Source organism: Acipenser ruthenus, chromosome 2 (assembly GCF_902713425.1).
Source record: "Acipenser ruthenus chromosome 2, fAciRut3.2 maternal haplotype, whole genome shotgun sequence".
Classification (NCBI taxonomy): domain Eukaryota; kingdom Metazoa; phylum Chordata; class Actinopteri; order Acipenseriformes; family Acipenseridae; genus Acipenser; species Acipenser ruthenus.
The window spans coordinates 1005275-1025783 of NC_081190.1; the positions used below are offsets into that span (position 1 = coordinate 1005275).

Below are 20509 nucleotides of genomic sequence, written 5' to 3' on the forward strand. Positions count from 1 at the left end.
ATATGATCTACCTTTTAACTACCTTTTAGAATGAATGCTAAAAGAAACCTATTGAAGTCATTGACAAATGTTTTAAAGACATTGAGAATTAAGGCCTTGAAAGACTTGTACTCGACACGTTTTTTTCACTCGGTGTATTTAGTATTTCTAAATTTACCTCAATTGGACTGGTTTCGTTTTACTACCTTTGTGTTTTTTATTTATTTATTTATTTATTTATTTATTTATTTATTTATTTGTTTGTTTACGTGCATTTTAATTATCTGACTTAATCTCTATGTAACAAACAAAGCCATGCAGTTTTCTTTAGAAAATTGCAGGGCTTTAGCAATCCCATGGGAACCATTGATGTGAAATCTTATGGAAGCAAAGCAAAAGTAAAGATTCCCAGAGTGTGGCCTGCCTGTTCTTAGCGCTGTCTGTCTGTCTGTTCTCAATGCAGGGGCCTGGAGGAGCACCATGGATGATTGGGCAGCTGAGGACTGGAATGAAGATGTAAGTTGATGGCAATACTGGCAGACAGATTCAACGTTTGATTAGCTGACTGGTTCAGATATTGTAATAGCTGTAACTTGAGGAACTGCCTGCCAAGATTTGTGTAACAAATGACCTTGCAAAGTTCACCAAAGTTATTCAGCATACTGTGAATGTAGGTCATGGTCAGATTGTACACCCTGACACCTACTTGGACCAGCTGTTTAATGTTATATTTTGGTAACAATTGTCTGTGCATTTGTCTTGGCCTAAACCATTCTGAATCGGCATACAACCTGCTATAGATATTTGAGAATGATTTCAGAATTATTTTTTAAATATATGAATTTGATTTTCATTTAGGTTCTTGGTTGAAACCCTCCAAGTGGTTCATATATTTGATTTTCATTTAGGTTATTGGTTTGAACCCTCAAGTGGTTCATATTGCATTACTTTACTGGTAGTTTTGTTTACTGTTTTATATTAAAAAAATAGTTAGCTGTTTTAGGTTTTTTTTTTTTTTAATCCAATATTATTCATTTTGTAGCTTTCTGAAACAAAAGTATTCACTGCATCTTCCGCTTCTCCCATTGAAAACCACATCACCCCTGGACAAAGGTAAGGCAGCTTGCCTGCAGCTTCTCTCATCACCCCTGTGGAGGTTGAATCACATCTCCTATGTTCTTGCCTCCGAGTGCTTGGGCCTTGCATAGAAAGCTTAACATCAAACGTTAAATGATACAGCTGCTTTTGTAAACGGATTCCTCCATGCTGTCGGATTAACTGCACAGTGACGGCGTTGCTGTGGTTTTGTCTACGTTTTCTGAAGTTTCGCAAAGTAGAATTGATAAGCAGGTAGTAGAGAGAGACCTTGGTCAGTTTCGGTCTTTTTCAAACTTTAAATATTCATGAACACTGTTGTGGTTCCTTGTGTGGTTTCAGCATTGATCTGGTAGCGTTGCTTCAGAAGCCAGCTGCGGGGGGTGCAGTGGGGGAGCTGAACTCGTATGACCCCTCCCAGCAGCATCAGCAGCAGAGCCTGGGCAATTCACTTGTGTTCACCAACTCCCAGATACCCTCGGTAACCAGCAACGCCACTGCTGTCAACCCCTACTCTCACCACATGCTGGTAAGAGACCTTTTAATTAGCTTTTCTGGGACCCTTAACGAGGAAGTAGCGGGGTTCTGAAAAACAGTGTTAGACGTCCCCACGTGTTGCTACAACTGTTTAAATAACGTACCTGTCATTTTGTTAACATTCGTTAAGTTTTTACGCTTCTAAATGTAAACTCTGTCTCAAAGGTAATTCAGGTGTCTGCTTAGTAGACTTGGGTTTGAGATCACAGGTATGTCCTCTCTCTGATTCCTACCTGTATTCCAGGAGAGATACACCCCAATTATTTCTATTTTTCTGCCCAAATAGTGACACAATGTATGGGTTTTATAGTTTTATGTAAGATTTATAATTGTTTAAAATTGTGGATGAACATACAAAATACAATACAGTACGGCCCTTTAACGTTAGACAGCTTTCATTTCTCTTCATACAGGATCGTCCTTCAGTTTCATACAAGTGTTAATACATAAATAAATCAGGTGGTTTGATAATTTCACTTGAGCATACGCGTGCAATATAGCGACATCTTGACACATTTGGGGCTCCCCCAAGAATAATTCAAACTGCAGAGCGGTAATTCAAAGGAGTCTCACTTTGACATGAAGGAATTTGTTTTAATATTTGTTTGGAACTGAAGACGATCCTGTATGAAGAGAAATGAAAGCTGTCTTGCTTTAAAGGGTCGTACTGTATTGTATTTCGTATGTTTGTCCACAATTACAATTCTACCCTTGGACCATGTTCATTTAGTTTTCATCCATTCCGCTAAAAACGTATTTCGGCTCGGGATCCTTCTATAGATGGGGTGTGTCTCGTCTTCTCTAGTCAGCGAGAGAGGACACACCTCTGATCTCAAACCCGAGTGCACTAACAGCCATCTTGAAAAGACCTTTGAGAGAGAGTTTGAACTGATAAGTGTAAAAACTTGTCACGATGTTAACAACTAAAATAAAGATTACAGGTACATCATTATAAATAGTTGTAACAACACGTGGGGACGTATGATGCTGCATTTTTCAGAACCCCGCTACTTGCTCTTTAAGGGTAATTGTGTCAGTCATGTCAATTTGTGAAACTTCAGTTTGGAGTGGTGTGGGATTGGACAGAATGTTCTACATAATTACACAACCCTGAGAAGGATTCTTGCTAAATTTACCTCAAACCTTGATAGCTAAATGTCCACAAAATCGACACTGTACATTTTTAAAATGCTGACATTTAAAGATGTTTAATTTCTTCTCCCATGGCAGTCCTCTGTCCTGAGCTCCGGGTTTGGAGAGCTGGGGAGCTCCAAGCTGCCTTCCTCTGCGGGCGCTCAGACCCTGGAGCAGCTGAAATCCCCTGGCCTGGGGCCACTGCCCTCCCAGCAGATAGGGGTCAGCGCTGTGGGGGGGAGCAGCAGTGTCAGCACCTCCTCTTGGGACATCAAACCCCTTGGCTCTCAGACCACCGTCCTCTCGCAATTCAGTAAGTACACGCCTCACGTTCCCAGGTGCCACTGAACCAGCTGTTGCCAATGTTACCAGACGTTTACTCCTGCTTTACAGCCACTGCCTTCAGCAGGGAATGGCTCTTAACCTGAACTGTAATGATGGATATGCTATATTTAGGAGACACCTGAGCTTGTTACATATACACTGGCTAATCAAGTTCTATTAAAATTAGTAATTTAGGTAGTAAAACTGCTGTGCAATAGGAGTCTAATTTCTGTCCCAATAAAGCACAGTTATTTATTTAAATTATATTTACTGATAAGGCTGTATGAGCTGCAACAGCTTGCCTGCAAAGGCATCCCATTTTTACAAGGGGCAGTGTTGAAGCACAAACTACAATAACACATTAACAAGGCAGTCATAATTTAAAAAAACTATATAAAATAAACCTTGGCAAAAAGGGTTCATAATGGAAGTAGAAATGATATTCTAAAGAAAGGTAGTAATCTGCCTCAGTCTAACCCCTGCCCTCGATTCTGGTGTCTATTCTGTCCAGTAGGCTTTAAGACGCAGCCTGAGCCGTCCCCTGTGTTGAGCCAGCTGACCCAGCGGCAGCAGCAGCAGCAACCGTCACTGTCCCTCTCCTCCCAAAGCAGCTTGTCCATGCTGCCCCCGCCCCCTGGTCTGGACACCTACCCCCCTCAGACAAAGCTGCGGGACCCCACGCCGCCAGACTCTGCTGCCACTGCTGCTATCGTCACCGCTGCTAAACTGCTGCACATGCCTCCAGGAGCAATAGACACACAGGCAGGCAGCACTCAGCAGAAACAGCTGAAGCTGCAGAAACGCAGAATACCTCCCACTTCTAAGGTACTGAGCGGCACAGGTCCCTTCCAAGGTCTTTATTCGTGTGGTAGCTATAGAGAAATTGAGTGCCAGAAAGTTGTCTGTGGGGGAGATTGTTTGCCTGTCTGTTTGTTTAAGATGTTTAACCCTTTGCGGTCCTATGTCGGACCTGGTCCGACATTGCAATTATTCCTATCCGGTCCAATATCTTCAAAAAGACGCAAAAAATGTGTTTCTAGTCGTTTTTTCTCCGGAGAAAGCCGAGAAAACCATTAAATGGCCGAGTGGGAGCGACAGGAGCCGAGACGAGCCGAAAAAAAAAATTAAAAAAAGGGCGTATCTCATGAATAGTCATACTTGCCCCTGGCATCTGATAATGAAGGCCATAAGGAAACAAGCTGGCTGTGACTGCATCAACTCTCAGAGAATATCACGGACATTTGCAGAGCTTTTTTCAGATGTTATAGTAATAAAATAATGACTTGGATTGAGGTGTTTGGTGATAAAACGAGTGATCAGGATGATTGATCGGTTTGTACGACTATTATTATTTATTTCTTAGCATATGTGAAAGCTATAGCGAACGAAAGGGTGGGGCGGGGCTGGAGATGCCTAGTGAGTGCTTTGTTGATATGCAAGGCCTTTTAAACCCGTTTGACTGTGGGAAAAAATAAATACTTTTAAACAGCGCGTCTAAAATTAACTGCGCGTGTGAAAATAAATTGGACCTGACGCGCCTGACGCGCAATTAATAAATGGACTGCAAAGGGTTAAAGACTACTGTATGTATACAAAGAAAATTGTGTGTGGCAACTGTCTTGTTTTTAATTGCACACACACCTGTGCTTGTTTGTGACTGACTGTGTGTGTTTTAGATTCCATCTTCAGCAGTAGAAATGCCTGCATCTGCTGATGTAACAGGGTTGACTTTCCAGTTTGGAGCCTTGGAGTTTGGATCAGAACCTTCTCTACAGGAATTTGGTTCAGCGGAGAGCAACAGCGACACACCGTCACAAACACAGAACAGTCTCTACTCAAAACCTGTGAGGTAACTGAGCTGTCTCCAGACAAATCACAACACCACACAGGCCAATGCGTGAACAAAACTGGCAGACAATGCTGCTTCAGTTTAAATGTATTTAAGTTAACTAGTAATTTTCAATAGGATGAACCATTCCTTTTCATAGACATAGAGATAACTATATAGGGTGCTGTATGATAAAAGCTGATGTCAACTCCACAAGAGATCAGAGTGACTACCCATGCGTGAAAAAGCTTGTATCTTACACGACACCCTTTTACTGTTTAAAAAAAAAAAAAAAAGTATTGAATATATAGTTAAAGAATGTATACATGTATACAATAAAATCTGTGGTAAATTCATGAGTGAAGATAGTTAAATGTTTGCTTGAAACCAGTATTTTTTATTTTGTTATTTATTTTTTGGTGTGTGAATCGCTGTTTCTTCCGCACAGCGATTCCTTGAGCAGCTCCTTGTCGATGCCCATCTCTGCTCCAGACTCCAGCTACTCTCCCCCTGTGGTCACGTCCTCCAGCCTCCCTGCCTTACCCCAGAGCTCGGCCCCTCCGGTGACGTCGCCTGGTCCCTCCTTGGAGCAGAACGCGGTGCACAGCAGGATAGCCTTCCAGAGTAGCCTGGCACCATCTCCCCAGGAAGAGCCCCCTGCCCCGACCACAGTGTCTGTGAGTCCTCATGCTTCAGCATGGTCTGCCCTCGGAGGAGATGCCTTCAAGCACGTAGCTGACTTAGTGTGTTGTATTCCCTTTTCAGGCTGAGTCTCCTTCAGGGTTCACCACCATATTAGTATACTGCATGTGAAACTGAAATGTATTCTGCTGTCTCTGGGAGCCACGCTTATTAATGAAAGTTTCACCAGAAGTGTTGGATGCAACCCATAAACTGTACTTTATATAAGAGAAGCACATTGATTTTGAAGCACCACACCTTACCACGACAGTCTTGTGAAGCCATTATTTGTTGAGCTTACTAAAAGATATTCTTTCACATCCAGTTAAATGATAAAATCAGTTTCCTCGTATATATTTGGTTCAACTCACAATTATAAATCCACTAATTAGCTATTTTAAAGGAGAGACGGGTTATTGGATGGAATGTGCTGTCAGACTCTTAAAGTATGCATTAGGGCAGTTTTTATAATGGGGATTTAGTTAGAAGCTAGATAAGTGTTATGCAGTATAAATGGCTGGAAATAATATGTAGATGGTTCTGAAAAGAAAGGGTTACTAACACGTATTTATTTGTTCCAACTACAGAATGGCTTCAATGGAGTAAGAACACCAACAGGTCTAGACAGTAAGTAGTTTGGTAGATATTAATTCCTTAAACCTTGGAACGTTAAATACTTCTGAACCGGGGACGGGACGGTGACAGATTCCCTTTTATAGTGGGGTTTGTCATTTTAGGAGTGATTTTTATTCTGCATGTATTATAAGCGTAACTAAATCTAGCATAACGTGTCAAGTGACATAAATCAGACCTTTTATAACCCTTAGTCGCTAATTTAACTCCTGTGTCCAGTGAGTAGGGGTCTAGCAGTACACTAATCTCACAATGCGATCCAGATCGTGATCTGCAGGTTGAGATTACGTTCTGTATCACGATGTATGTGATTGTCCTGATTAACATACATTTTAATGAAGGACCATTTAATGAATGGGAAGTGTGTATGCATACCAGCTGTGAAACACACTTCATTCAAGAACCCCTTGGTAATCTAGCGTGAGCTACGTTGTGCTTTTGATCTTGTGTCATGATACAAACTACATTCTGTTACGATACAATGTGTCATGTAAAGAAAGTATCCTGATTTCATCGATACATGATGGATCATTACACCCCTACTAATGAATTCTGAAAACAGTGAAATAGGACACCCTGCCTAATTCAGGATACAAACATTAAGGTGTTGCAGATCAGCCAAACTTGAACGGTTTGGGGTGTTAAGGAACCTTGGTATAACTAGGAGGAGGCTGAGTGCTGCTTGGTGTCTTAATCACAGCTCAGCTACCAATGTAAGATGATGAGAGGCTGGGCAGGGACAAACAAACATGCATTCCTGCAGAGATCTTCACAATGGCTTTTTGTTAATTTAACGAAAGGAAAACTTTGCGTTGCAAACTTCCAGCTACATCGACTGCCTCCACACCGAAGCCCGAGTCTCCATCACTTCCGTCGAGCTTAGGACCCCTGTCCAGCAGCGCCCCCGCAGCCTCAGCCCTCCTGCCCACCTCAGTACCCCAGCACTCAACAGCACTGACCAGCATGGGCCAGAACAGCGAGCTGTCCACAGCACCACTGCCGCAGCTCAGCAAGTACGTCTGCCTCTCAACTGACATTTACCATTCTGATCTGTCTCCCCATAGGATAATAGGTGCAGCACACCCAGTAAAAGAAAATAGTGTGATGGAGTGGCTGATGGGTGAAGCTGTATAATGGGGTGGTACCAGACCTACTGTTGGGTGAAAGGAGAGCTTTGTTAAGAATCTAGAAAGCAAGGTGTGAATATCCCCAATTTAGTCATCCAGGCCCACTTGTGCAACCCCAGGATGAGACCAGCCTTTGGGGTTTAGAGAACCACACAATCAGATGGCTGCAACAAGTTCTCCCTTCACCTAATTAAATATAGATGGGAGAGAAGTGTAGACTTTTGTAAATTCTAATTGTACAGGCAGGTATCTGTCCGTAGATGGCAGTAACGTGTTTTTATGGCTGCTGAAGATGCACATTAGGACTGTGTATTAACCTAACAGGGATGAAACACACATCTGGTTAACTGAAGCTGCAGGTCGTAGTCAGGAGTAACTTCCCTGCTAACTTCTCTCTCTCTTGCGCTCTCTCTCTCTCTCTCTCTCTCTCTTGCGCTCTCTCTCTCTCTCTCTCCATATATAAAAGCTCGCTGTCTAACCACCAGAACAGCCACTCTCCTGCCTCTGTGCTGTCTTCAAGCTCATCACACACGGTAAGCAACCATGTTTTCTTTTGTTAAACATGACTTTAATGTGTTGAAAACCTTTGACTGAGTTTCCTTCAGGGTTCACCCTATATTTTAACATGAACTTGAAATCGGCTTAAATACAGAAGTAAAATCAAAATACAGAGCTACCCCGTTATAATGCAGTTGTCGGGGTTCATAATTAGGAGACCGCGTTATTTGTGTTTTGCCTTTTTTTGTTCCTGAAATGATGCACAAGCCAAATTAATATTGTAGCGTACCGTGGAAAATGGGGGAAGGAGACGCACACAATGTGCAGGTACTCGAATCCACGGTTTATTGGGATGATTATTCCCGGCCCCTGTTAGCCTGGGCCACACCAAAAACAGCAAACACTCTCGCACTCTCACAGCAGCACGTTCACACAGCAGCTTGTCCCCTCCTCCCCAGACGTCACCCACCGATCCCAGCTGAGGCAAGCTTACCGCTTCCCTGCTAACGCACACAAAAACAAACCGGGTCCGTAGAACAGTCCTGCAGCAGTATATAAATCCCGGGTCGTTACAATATATACAGTGTAATAGAAACTGCTGTTCCTCCACTTTATAGTTTACACCACTCCTATTTAAATTGCATGTTTTTATAAGAAATGTTGTAAACTGTAAATAGAATCCAAGGATGTTTATACACACTTGTTTTGTAACATTAACAGACTTTTTAGAAGAAAAACAAGACAGTGCAAGCAGCCTTTCCATGCTCTAACCGATTCTGCACTATAACATGTTGTGTTATAACGGGGTAGCACTGTACAATGATCATTTCATTCACAAATTAGGCTCATTTCACAACTAGTCCATGTTGACAGTAAATTGTACATGTCCTATATTATACACTATCACTATTTTCGAAATTGCTGCTGTGCGAACCGGACACTGAAATAGAGGGAGTGTTGTGTACTGTACTTTAAGGTTGTACATTGTATTCTGTTAACTTTTTAATTAAGAATCAAATGACAATCTCGAAATAACTGCTGCACAAACAGATTATTCAGATTGAGCTCTTCGCAGAAATCAGGTGCTGACAATTGGTGTTGATCGGGCTAATTTTACCATTCACCAAAGTGAAACAAGTGAAGGAAAGGAGCAGTCATTACAAACTCAAGCAGCTGCTGCTTCACTTGTTTCACTGGGAATGGTACATTAGCCCGATCAACTCCAATGCCCCTCACCTGTGGAGAGCTCAGTGTGGTCAAGTCAAGTAACAGGTTTGGAAGCGTAAATCACACGATGGGTCTTTTATAAAGTGTGATTATGTCATGCTTTCAGCAGTCGGGACAGGAGGATTTAAGATCTTTGTTGTTTTTCCCAGTACACCAGTGTAGACAGTGTAAGCTCCCTACAGCCTTCCAGCAACTTCTCTGCAGCGTCCACGTGTTCCTCCAGCAACGCCTCCGCCATGGTCAACGTAGCCAACACCCTCCACATGACCAGCAGCCTGGGGCTGAGCAGCAACAGCGTCTCCATTCCCTCCGCCACACGCTCCGCGCACCTGCTCTCCTCCACCGGTAAAGGAAACCTTGAAATACCTGTTTTCAGACTCTGAAATAATAACCCCTTTTCTACCATGAGAGAGATGCAGTCCTAACCCATAGGCATGTGTAGCATTGTTTTTAAAATCTTAACTCTTGTCTTCAGCAGGAAAAGCCCCACCAAACCTGCCACAGGGGGTTCCCCCGTTACTGCACAACCAGTACATAGTGGGGCCAGGAGGACTGCTGCCAGCCTACCCGGTATGAGAACTCTTTATTATATATTAACAACGTGTTATTGTGTCCCTTTTTACAGATGCTTGAATACTGTTTTGACACATAGTGAATCAACCAGTGACTATTTGATGGCTATATCTATCTATAGAACAGTGGTCTCCAAGTAGACTTGCTTGTTGAAATTCACATGCTGTTCTGTTTTATATTCTGTTAAGCAGATCTATGGCTATGAAGACCTACAGATGCTACAATCCAGGTTACCCATGGTGAGTTAATGGAGTGTCCTGTCCTGGACACACGCTTTCACTTCTAAGGGTTTCTGGATGCATTCAGGTATTTTGTGGGATTTAAAGTTATCTGAGCGCACTGCTCTTCAATGCACACCTAAAGAAATTCAGATCTGATCCGGGTATATGCAGACAAACAACGCAGTACAGTGTGTTGGGTGGATGCATTTCACCAGGGCTCTACTTTGGTGTGTGTGTGTTTGTGTGTGTGTGTGTGTTTGTTTATAGGACAGTGTGCTGGGTGGATGCATTTCACCAGGGCTCTACTTTGATGTGTGTGTGTGTTTGTTTATAGGGCAGTGTGCTGGGTGGATGCATTTCACCAGGGCTCTACTTTGATGTGTGTGTGTTTGTTTATAGGGCAGTGTGTTGGGTGGATGCATTTCACCAGGGCTCTACTTTGATGTGTGTGTGTTTGTTTATAGGGCAGTGTGTTGGGTGGATGCATTTCACCAGGGCTCTACTTTGATGTGTGTGTGTTTGTTTATAGGGCAGTGTGCTGGGTGGATGCATTTCACCAGGGCTCTACTTTGATGTGTGTGTGTTTGTGTGTGTGTGTGTGTTTGTTTATAGGGCAGTGTGCTGGGTGGATGCATTTCACCAGGGCTCTACTTTGATGTGTGTGTGTTTGTTTATAGGGCAGTGTGCTGGGTGGATGCATTTCACCAGGGCTCTACTTTGATGTGTGTGTATTTGTTTATAGGACAGTGTGCTGGGTGGATGCATTTCACCAGGGCTCTACTTTGATGTGTGTGTATTTGTTTATAGGACAGTGTGCTGGGTGGATGCATTTCACCAGGGCTCTACTTTGATGTGTGTGTGTTTGTGTGTGTGTGTGTGTTTGTTTATAGGGCAGTGTGCTGGGTGGATGCATTTCACCAGGGCTCTACTTTTGATGTGTGTTTGTTTATAGGACAGTGTGTTGGGTGGATGCATTTCACCAGTGCTCTACTTTGGTGTGTGTGTGTGTTTGTTTGTGGGACAGTGTGTTGGGTGGATGCATTTCACCAGGGCTCTACTTTGATGTGTGTGTGTTTGTTTATAGGGCAGTGTGCTGGGTGGATGCATTTCACCAGGGCTCTACTTTGATGTGTGTGTATTTGTTTATAGGACAGTGTGCTGGGTGGATGCATTTCACCAGGGCTCTACTTTGGTGTGTGTGTGTTTGTTTGTAGGACAGTGTGTTGGGTGGATGCATTTCACCAGGGCTCTACTTTGATGTGTGTGTGTTTGTGTGTGTGTGTGTTTGTTTATAGGGCAGTGTGCTGGGTGGATGCATTTCACCAGGGCTCTACTTTGATGTGTGTGTGTTTGTTTATAGGGCAGTGTGTTGGGTGGATGCATTTCACCAGGGCTCCACTTTGATGTGTGTGTGTGTGTTTTTAGGATTACTATGGAATCCCATTCCCAGGCCCTACAGCAACACTACCAGGCAGAGATGGAAGCCTTGCCAACAACCCATACTCAGGTGGGTTCAGTTTGGTTATACCTCCGGTGATGGCTGTGGTGTTTCCTAAAATGGGGGAGTAGTTTCAGTGTGTATTGAACTCCTTTTCCAAGATTATTCATGTTGTCTTTTAATCATGTATATTTCTAATATAATTTTAGTAATACATAGGAGAAAACAATAACAGTTGGTAACTAGGAGCCAGTTACCTAGGTCCATCTGTTTGGTGTTGCTTCTCTATCAAGCACGAGTTAGGAAAATGAACAGTAAAGTAAGCTCCTTTTTGGAGATTCCACAGCAGTGGTGCTTTGTGGCTTCGTTTAGCCAAATTGGTTAAGTAATAGTAAATAAAAAATAAAAAAATGAAGCCACTTTTTTTTTTTTGACGTTTTGTTTTGGTGTTCTAGGTGAAGTGACAAAGTTTGGCCGAGGAGACTCTGCCTCCCCTGCTCCGACCACAAGCCTGGCCCAGCCCCTTCAGCAGCAGAGCCAGACTCAGCAGACCCACCACACCACACAGCAGGCCTTCCTGAACCCAGCCCTGCCTCCGGGGTACAGCTACACAGGGCTGCCCTATTACCCCGGGATGCCAGGGGTCCCCAGCGCCTTCCAGTATGGGCCCACCATGTTCGTACCCCCAGCCTCTGCCAAGCAGCACGGAGTCGGACTCAACAACCCCTCCACCCCCTTCCAGCAGGCCAGTGGCTACGGACAGCACGGCTACGGCTCAGGTACCCTGATAAAAGGGATGTTGCACCAGGTGCTGTGTGATACATGCTGATGGCCACCCCATGAGGGGCTGGCATAGCGGGCTGGAAAATCAGCTTGGATTTTACAGCACCCGACACTATATCCTATACAGATAGATCGATGTAGATATTATGAGTTAAATACTTGATTAAACAATATAGCTCGGGGATGGGAATAGGACTCTCATTGCATAGCAGTTTGATCCATTCCTGGTTTTACTATGAGTTTAAAATAAGACACACCTGCACGCAGTTTGCCACCAAAACACTGGCTAATGAAAATCTTAGCAGCTCATTTTTAATGTGACAATTTCCAGCTGATGAGAAATTACAAATGGCTGTATCAGGGTCAACGATATAGATATAATTGTGCAAGGGAAGGTGGGCAGCTTTTTCATTGAAGGATTTAAATTATAATAATTTTAATTGCCGATTTTCCTTGTGACGCTGGACAACTTATCCCAAGGAGCTTTTACAAAGTGAAAACAGTTTAGTTCTGAGCTGCAGCTTGTAGTACGAGAGTTGCGAGTTTTGTATTTGTGGGAGTTACTAATTTGCCTTTTGTGTTTCTCTTGTAGGTTATGATGATTTAACCCAGGGGACAGGAGGTGGAGAATACAGCAAAGGAGGCTACAGTGGCTCATCTCAAGCACAAGCCAAATCTGCTGGCTCTGGTCCTGGCAAAGGTAAGGGAGGGCTTTCCCTATCAGTAGTGTTAGACATGTCATTGTCACTGAATTTATACAATTTTGTACATGGATACAAACATAAGAAAAACATGCACTTGTGTTGGTTTGTCAAGAGTGTAGTGCAGAATCTCCAAAAACTTGTTTAAATTTCTTTCTTTCTGCTCAGGTGTTTCAGTGACATCCAGTAACACAGGAGTACCTGACATCAGTGGATCTGTCTACAATAAGACACAGGTGAGCCGATGGCACACAAGGATAGATGCAGCTGCGGAAGATCTAGACTAGACTAGTGCAACTGGCTTTTATTTACTTGTGAACTTGAAACCAGTGGATTACATTGTAACGGTTGTGGAAAAGATTTGTTGCTGTAGAAAAACATGCTTCCTTTTATGGTGTGACAGTACAGTAGCAGCCTATATTATGCAAGCCCTAAAAAAGAAAAGAAAAAAAACAACTTGTTTTCAGCAATATATAATGTGTTACATATGAATCATTTTTATATTACAGTAAGGTGGAAAATGTTGGCCTTTATGCGGTTTCCTCCATATTTCATATGTTAACTTTGTTTTTGTTTTTTTGGGGTGCCCCTTTTGTTGTCCAGTCTTTTGACAAGCAGGGGTTCCACGCTGGCACCCCTCCTCCGTTCAGCCTGCCTTCAGCACTGGGAGGGACCGGGCCCCTGAACCCGGGAGCAGCTCAAGGCTACGCGCCGGCCCCCTTCCTGCACATCTTGCCTGCACACCAGCAGCCACACTCCCAGATGCTCCACCACCATCTGCAGCAAGACGGGCAGGTACGCCTCCCCTCCCACACTGGGCCTGTCCGCGTCTGGTAGTGGTGGCACTGCAATGCCTGCTCAACTTATACATTTAAGAAAAATAATGAATACCGTTTATAATGTTCAGTTCACCCAGTGCTGTCAGATTGTAGCCCTCTATTTGGCGCTCTCGTTGAATGGGAAGATGTCTTTTGAACCGTCTGTGTGGCCCAGCCCTTGCCTTTCAGTTCAGTGGACTGAGATTCAAATTCATTACATCGGATACCCAAATCCTGTGTGCATCCATTTGCATACATCTGTTTTGTAATTGAAAGGATGTCCTGTTTTTGCTGAATGTTTGGAAGCGAGCTAGTGAACAAGACTCTGATCTGTAGTGTCTGCTCTGTCTCCCCCTGCAGGGCGGTTCTGGCCAGCGCAGCCAGCCCAACAGCATGCAGCAGAAGTCACAGGCTAACAAGTCCACCTACGGCAGCTCTCCGTACTGGGGAAACTGAGTCAGGAGACCACCAGGCCCTTTTAATGGAACCTCTAGCAGCAGCAACTGGAGGAATTAAATGTCAACAATAATAACTGGTCAGCAAAGAGTTTTAACACACGTGGGGGAGAAAAAGACAGTGTTTAATGTGATCTATTGCCCAGCTTTCATTTAATTTGTTGCTGTTGTATGTAAAATATTTATGTATGTATTTATATATGTAATAGTAGAGCCTAAATGTGGTTTCTGCATTTTGAAGGATTTCTTTTCCATTGTAGGGGTATAAAAAAGAAGAAAAAAACACTGCATATTGAGAGTATTTTTTTTATCTTAAAATCCTTGAACTGAGGAATTTTATTATTATTAGTATTATTATTATTATTATTATTATTAGTATTATTATTATTACTACTACTACTATTAAAGAAGCAAACCATTTGAAAGCGTTTTGTAGCTTGGATCTCCTCGTCCATGGTTTCAGCATGTGAAGATCCCTTGTGTTTAAACTGGAGTCTTGTCCTGTTCTTGAACAGTTTCAGGTGTGTCCCGACCTCTGTTTTGTCACTGCTTGTGAGCAGTGTGTTTCCACAGGTATGTAGGTACTGTATGGAGTCACAGAATTACAGCTCTAAATATCTGTTATTTTTTTATACTTGTTATAGCTGTTGGTTTTGAATCAAAATTGACTCTGTGTAAGGATTTGTAGTGTGTGTGTCTGTGTCTGTCTCTGTGTGTGTGCGCGTGCGTGTGTGTGTGCGCGTGCGCGTGCGTGTGTGTGTGTTTGTTTTTGTTTTTTTCTCGCTCATGTCACCTGAAATCTAGAACCAGTTTGATCCCAGGATGTCATCTCCACTCCTCCCCTCCCTTGTTAATGTTCCTCAATTCAGATTTAATTTCCCCCCTGCAATTGTATTTTTGAAGTTTTCATTTTTTTTATTTTAAACCTGTCACCCACAAAATAAAGTTCTGAGCAGTTCAGTATCCGCGTGTGCCTGCATTGAAGACCCTTTTTTTTTTTTTTTTTTTTAATGCCAAAATTCAGTTGTTTTGTTCAACACATTTTATTTCACGTTCACATTTTGAATATTGGGTTGTTAACCGTTTTGAGATACGAAACTATGGCCTGATTTACATTTTTACTTTATTTTTATCATGACTGTCAGGATGTGGGGGGTGATGTGGTGTAGGAGCAGTCCAAACAAACAAAAGGTCTCAAAATACGCTTAACCTGCAGGGCCTTTTAATATTTGAGGCAAGGTAGGGTTGGGTGACGGGCGGGTAGGGTTGGGTGACGGGCAGGTCGGAGTGGGAAGGTGAGGTTGGGTGACGGGCGGGTCGGGGTGGTGAGGTGAGGTGAGGTAGGGGTGGTGAGGTGAGGTGAGGTAGGGTTGGGTGACGTGCGGGTCGGGGTGGTGAGGTAGGGTTGGGTGACGGGCGGGTCGGGGTGGTGAGGTGAGGTAGGGTTGGGTGACGTGCGGGTTGGGTGGTGAGGTAGGGTTGGGTGACGGGCGGGTCGGGGTGGTGAGGTGAGGTAGGGTTGGGTGACGTCCGGGTCGGGGTGGGGAGGTAGGGTTGGGTGACGTGCAGGTCGGGGTGGTGAGGTGAGGTAGGGTTGGGTGACGTGCGGGTCGGAGTGGTGAGGTAGGGTTGGGTGACGTGCGGGTCGGGGTGGTGAGGTAGGGTTGGGTGACGGGAGGGTCAGGGTGGGGAGGTGAGGTAGGGTTGGGTGACGTGCGGGTCGGAGTGGGGAGGTGAGGTAGGGTTGGGTGACGGGTGAGGTAGGGTTGGGTGACGTCCGGGTCGGTGAGGTAGGGTTGGGTGACGTCCGGGTCGGGGTGGGGAGGTAGGGTTGGGTGACGTGCGGGTCGGGGTGGGGAGGTAGGGTTGGGTGACGTGCGGGTCGGGGTGGGGAGGTGAGGTAGGGTTGGGTGACGTGCGGGTCGGGGTGGTGAGGTAGGGTTGGGTGACGTGCTGGTCGGGGTGGGGAGGTGAGGTAGGGTTGGGTGACGTGCGGGTCGGGGTGGTGAGGTAGGGTTGGGTGACGGGAGGGTCAGGGTGGGGAGGTGAGGTAGGGTTGGGTGACGTGCGGGTCGGAGTGGGGAGGTGAGGTAGGGTTGGGTGACGTCCGGGTCGGTGAGGTAGGGTTGGGTGACGTCCGGGTCGGGGTGGGGAGGTAGGGTTGGGTGACGTGCGGGTCGGGGTGGGGAGGTAGGGTTGGGTGACGGGAGGGTCAGGGTGGGGAGGTAGGGTTGGGTGACGGGCGGGTCGGAGTGGGAAGGTGAGGTTGGGTGACGGGCGGGTCGGGGTGGTGAGGTGAGGTAGGGTTGGGTGACGTGCGGGTCGGGGTGGTGAGGTGAGGTAGGGTTGGGTGACGTGCGGGTCGGGGTGGTGAGGTAGGGTTGGGTGACGTGCGGGTCGGGGTGGGGAGGTGAGGTAGGGTTGGGTGACGGGAGGGTCAGGGTGGGGAGGTGAGGTAGGGTTGGGTGACGTGCAGGTCGGGGTGGTGAGGTGAGGTAGGGTTGGGTGACGTCCGGGTCGGGGTGGGGAGGTAGGGTTGGGTGACGTGCGGGTCGGGGTGGTGAGGTAGGGTTGGGTGACGGGAGGGTCAGGGTGGGGAGGTAGGGTTGGGTGACGGGCGGGTCGGGGTGGGAAGGTGAGGTTGGGTGACGGGCGGGTCGGGGTGGTGAGGTGAGGTAGGGTTGGGTGACGGGCGGGTCGGGGTGGTGAGGTGAGGTAGGGTTGTGTGACGGGCGGGTCGGGGTGGGGAGGTGAGGTAGGGTTGGGTGATGTGCGGGTCGGGGTGGTGAGGTAAGGTTGGGTGACGGGGTGGTGAGGTAGGGTTGGGTGACGTGCGGGTCGGGGTGGTGAGGTGAGGTAGGGTTGGGTGACGTGCGGGTCGGGGTGGTGAGGTGAGGTAGGGTTGGGTGACGGGTGAGGTAGGGTTGGGTGACGTCCGGGTCGGTGAGGTAGGGTTCGGTGACGTCCGGGTCGGGGTGGGGAGGTAGGGTTGGGTGACATGCAGGTCGGGGTGGTGAGGTAGGGTTGGGTGACGTGCGGGTCGGGGTGGGGAGGTGAGGTAGGGTTGGGTGACGTGTGGGGAGGTGAGGTAGGGTTGGGTGACGTGTGGGGAGGTGAGGTAGGGTTGGGTGACGTCCGGGTCGGGGTGGGGAGGTAGGGTTGGGTGACGTGCGGGTCGGGGTGGTGAGGTAGGGTTGGGTGACGTCCGGGTCGAGGTGGGGAGGTAGGGTTGGGTGACGTGCGGGTCGGGGTGGGGAGGTAGGGTTGGGTGACGTGCGGGTCGGGGTGGGGAGGTAGGGTTGGGTGACGTCCGGGTCGGGGTGGGGAGGTAGGGTTGGGTGACGTGCGGGTCGGGGTGGGGAGGTAGGGTTGGGTGACGTGCGCGTCGGAGTGGGGAGGTAGGGTTGGGTGACGGGCGGGTCGGGTGGTGAGGTAGGGTTGGGTGACGGACGGGTCGGGGTGGTGAGGTGAGAGGATTGGGTGACGGGCGGGTCGGGGTGGTGAGGTAGGGTTGGGTGACGTGCGGGTCGGGTGGTGAGGTTGGGTGACGGGCGGGTCGGGGTGGTGAGGTGAGAGGATTGGGTGACGGGTGGTGAGGTAGGGTTGGGTGATGGGCGGGTCGGGGTGGTGAGGTAGGGTTGGGTGACGTGCGGGTCGGGGTGGTGAGGTAGGGTTGGGTGACGGACGGGTCGGGGTGGTGAGGTAGGGTTGGGTGACGGGCGGGTCGGGTGGTGAGGTAGGGTTGGGTGACGGGCGGGTCGGGGTGGTGAGATGAGAGGATTGGGTGACGGGCGGGTCGGGGTGGTGAGGTAGGGTTGGGTGACGTGCGGGTCGGGGTGGGGAGGTGCGGTAGGGTTGGGTGACGTGCGGGTCGGGGTGGTGAGGTCAGGTTGGGTGACGTGCCTCTTGGTTCCAGCTGCAGTGGTTGTCTGTATTTCAGTTCCAGCTCCAAGGGCTCCTGCTGCCATCTGTGTACATGGGATAAGAGAACAGCTTCCAGCCTGTTACGCACCAACCTCCCAAAGGACAAGAGAGAGATTCAGCAAAACTGTGTTCCTTAAATACTACCAGACTCCTCCCTGTGATCAGCGTGTCACAGCCTCCAGTGCAAACGCTGCAAACAACACAGCTGATCACAGTAAAGAAATCCGGGTTCTCCACAGATTTGCCCCACAGAAAGATGGCTGACTTCTGGTCTAACTTCCGCCCCTACGGTGACCTTTTGAACCGGTGCATCTCCTGTTGGGTATACCTCTAGCCTTGCCTAGCGCCCTCTCAGGTCAGGAGGGAGATTTGCAGCTCAGATTCATTTTCTCCCTGTCACAATGACACGACCAGAAGTCTTTTGACGGAAAATTTTATTTTAATGTCCTGGGGAGAAACAAATAACTAGCCATTCCCATTTTGTCCCAATACCAAACAAATACAATTTTCTAAACAAATGTTTGGGTTATCTCATTTTTAACCCCCTCCCCCTTTTATTTATTTTATTTGTGTATGTATGTGTTCATTAATTCATTCATTTTATTAGTCATTACAATTGTACTTGTTCATCTATTGGCAAAAAAGTGAAATAATGTCTCTCCTGCAACGCGGTTGTCGGAAATGGGTTTCGCTCAGCCCAGGAGGTGTTTAAGTGTGCTTTTGAAATAGCATTAAAAACGACACGGCTGTGGATTTTAAGTTTTCCTAAATGATAGCTTCAAATACGGCATATCTACTCCAATCGGCTATGGAGGGACAGTCCACTCCAAGTTGAACTAGTCCTGTACAATGAACTAAAGAACTACTTTAGGGTCTTGGTGGAAGTTTAATCGGTCCGATTAAACACAGAACACAGAACACAAAACAAGCAGGCTCATTTACACAGACAGGACCAATCACGGGAGACACAGACCACAAACAAGCAGGTTGAATAACACAGACAGGTAAACACAGTGGCAGTGGCAGTGGGACTACAGAGCAGGAAACACAATTACACAGATTGCTACAATATGAACTAGCCCTAATACACAGTAACAGGTAAAAGGTTAATACTTAGCTGCTAGATCTAGACAGTTGGCAATGTCAGCTCCTCGCCTCCCTTTTTCCAGTTGTCCTGAGTCTCCAGTATACCACAATAGATATATTCTCCAAACCCCTCAGCCTCTACTTGCCACAACCCACACATTCCCCAGACAGGACGAGAGACGTCCTCCCCTTATCGCAAACACAGACCCTGATTATGTCTTGGCCGATCTTGACTTGGCAGGCACTCAGCAACTTCTCACTTAACAAAGAACAGATGCCAACTCTCCCGACAGTTCTCAGACATTGCATATATAGAAAAAGTTAGTCAATGAAATGATTATTAAAACATAGTAGAAGCTCATTCATCCATGGCTCCCTGACAAGTTGCATCTCTGAAATAAAGTACATTTTTGCCAATGTAGACTTCATGCCCACAGTGCGCACACACAGACGCAAGCGTCAGTCTAAAACCTGTGGAGCGGACGTTAACACAGCAGCGCTGCAGCTAGGAGGATTCATGTCTTGGTATGAACAGCCGTAAGACGCAGATTCGGTAAAATTAGTTCTCCTGAGGCAGTTACTTCAAGCACAGCAAACATATTTTGACTCACTGAAACAAAAGACCAGAGGCACTGGAACCATTTTTTAAAGAGAGGGGTGCTGAAAGCCATTGAACAAAACTGCAACCCCTGTATATGATGAAAGCCATGCTAAGCCACATGCTGTACCCCCAACACCCCTAGTTCCAGCACCCCTGCAAAAGACTATGATGGACTTTGTCAAGGTTCAGAACGACTTGCAGCAGTGAATTGTTTAAAAAAGCTGTTACAAAAAAACCACTTCTTTTGGTACATATTTTGTCAAAATGTAAGAAAAATAAAAATTAGACAGCAGGCTTGTTTTTTTTTTAGTTTTAAAGTAAAAAATAAATACACAGATTATTTAATATGAATGTGTGAAATAAATTAGCACGAACACCTTGAGATATTTCTAGCTGCTAGACATGCATGACTCAGTTAATAGGAATAAAACGTTTTATGATCTTGTAGCTTTGTAGTTTTATTTGGTAACAGAAAAGGCTAGCGAAACAGAAATGTATCCCATTTGAAATGATTTTACTAGGAGTAACACTATCAAATACATTTTAAAACATATTGTATTGCATACATCTTTAGTAAACACTACCGTGGTTTACATTACTAGTTTCTGTATTTTACTTGTGCATTCTAGTCACACGCAGTGACCTCATTTATCTGTGAACTTCACATATCCGCAGACATGCCCCCCCCCCCCCCCAGCATGCAGATAAATGGAGTTCCACTGTAATAAAAAGGTTAAATGTACTAGATGTTGCATCTGCATGTGCTGTGGCTTGTCAACCAGATATATCTTGCTAAGTTTTGGTACTGACCCAGAAGAAGCTATAGAATACAGAAACAGTAATATT

The 20509-nt window shown here is 46.1% G+C and overlaps 1 protein-coding gene across 8 annotated transcripts in view; it reads left to right on the forward strand.

The window, feature by feature from the left end:
- The window catches only part of LOC117963253 (ubiquitin-associated protein 2-like), a 35518-nt gene extending 20503 nt beyond the window's left edge, over positions 1-15015 (forward strand). For 2 of the 8 annotated variants that reach the window (XM_058985918.1, XM_058985902.1), the window contains 19 exons: positions 443-495; positions 1022-1092; positions 1417-1603; positions 2842-3058; positions 3581-3894; positions 4746-4918; positions 5346-5574; positions 6166-6205; positions 7038-7224; positions 7805-7871; positions 9213-9408; positions 9539-9633; positions 9825-9875; positions 11283-11364; positions 11751-12074; positions 12671-12778; positions 12948-13015; positions 13383-13574; positions 13958-15015. In XM_058985918.1, coding sequence (XP_058841901.1) covers positions 443-495; positions 1022-1092; positions 1417-1603; positions 2842-3058; positions 3581-3894; positions 4746-4918; positions 5346-5574; positions 6166-6205; positions 7038-7224; positions 7805-7871; positions 9213-9408; positions 9539-9633; positions 9825-9875; positions 11283-11364; positions 11751-12074; positions 12671-12778; positions 12948-13015; positions 13383-13574; positions 13958-14053 — 2750 coding nt within the window. In that variant the 3' untranslated portion in view covers positions 14054-15015. The remainder of the gene's footprint in view (positions 1-442; positions 496-1021; positions 1093-1416; positions 1604-2841; positions 3059-3580; positions 3895-4745; positions 4919-5345; positions 5575-6165; positions 6206-7037; positions 7225-7804; positions 7872-9212; positions 9409-9538; positions 9634-9824; positions 9876-11282; positions 11365-11750; positions 12075-12670; positions 12779-12947; positions 13016-13382; positions 13575-13957) is intronic. The other 6 variants (XM_058985895.1, XM_058985906.1, XM_058985890.1 and 3 more) reach the window with 5 other exon arrangements.
- Positions 15016-20509: the final 5494 nt, after the last annotated feature.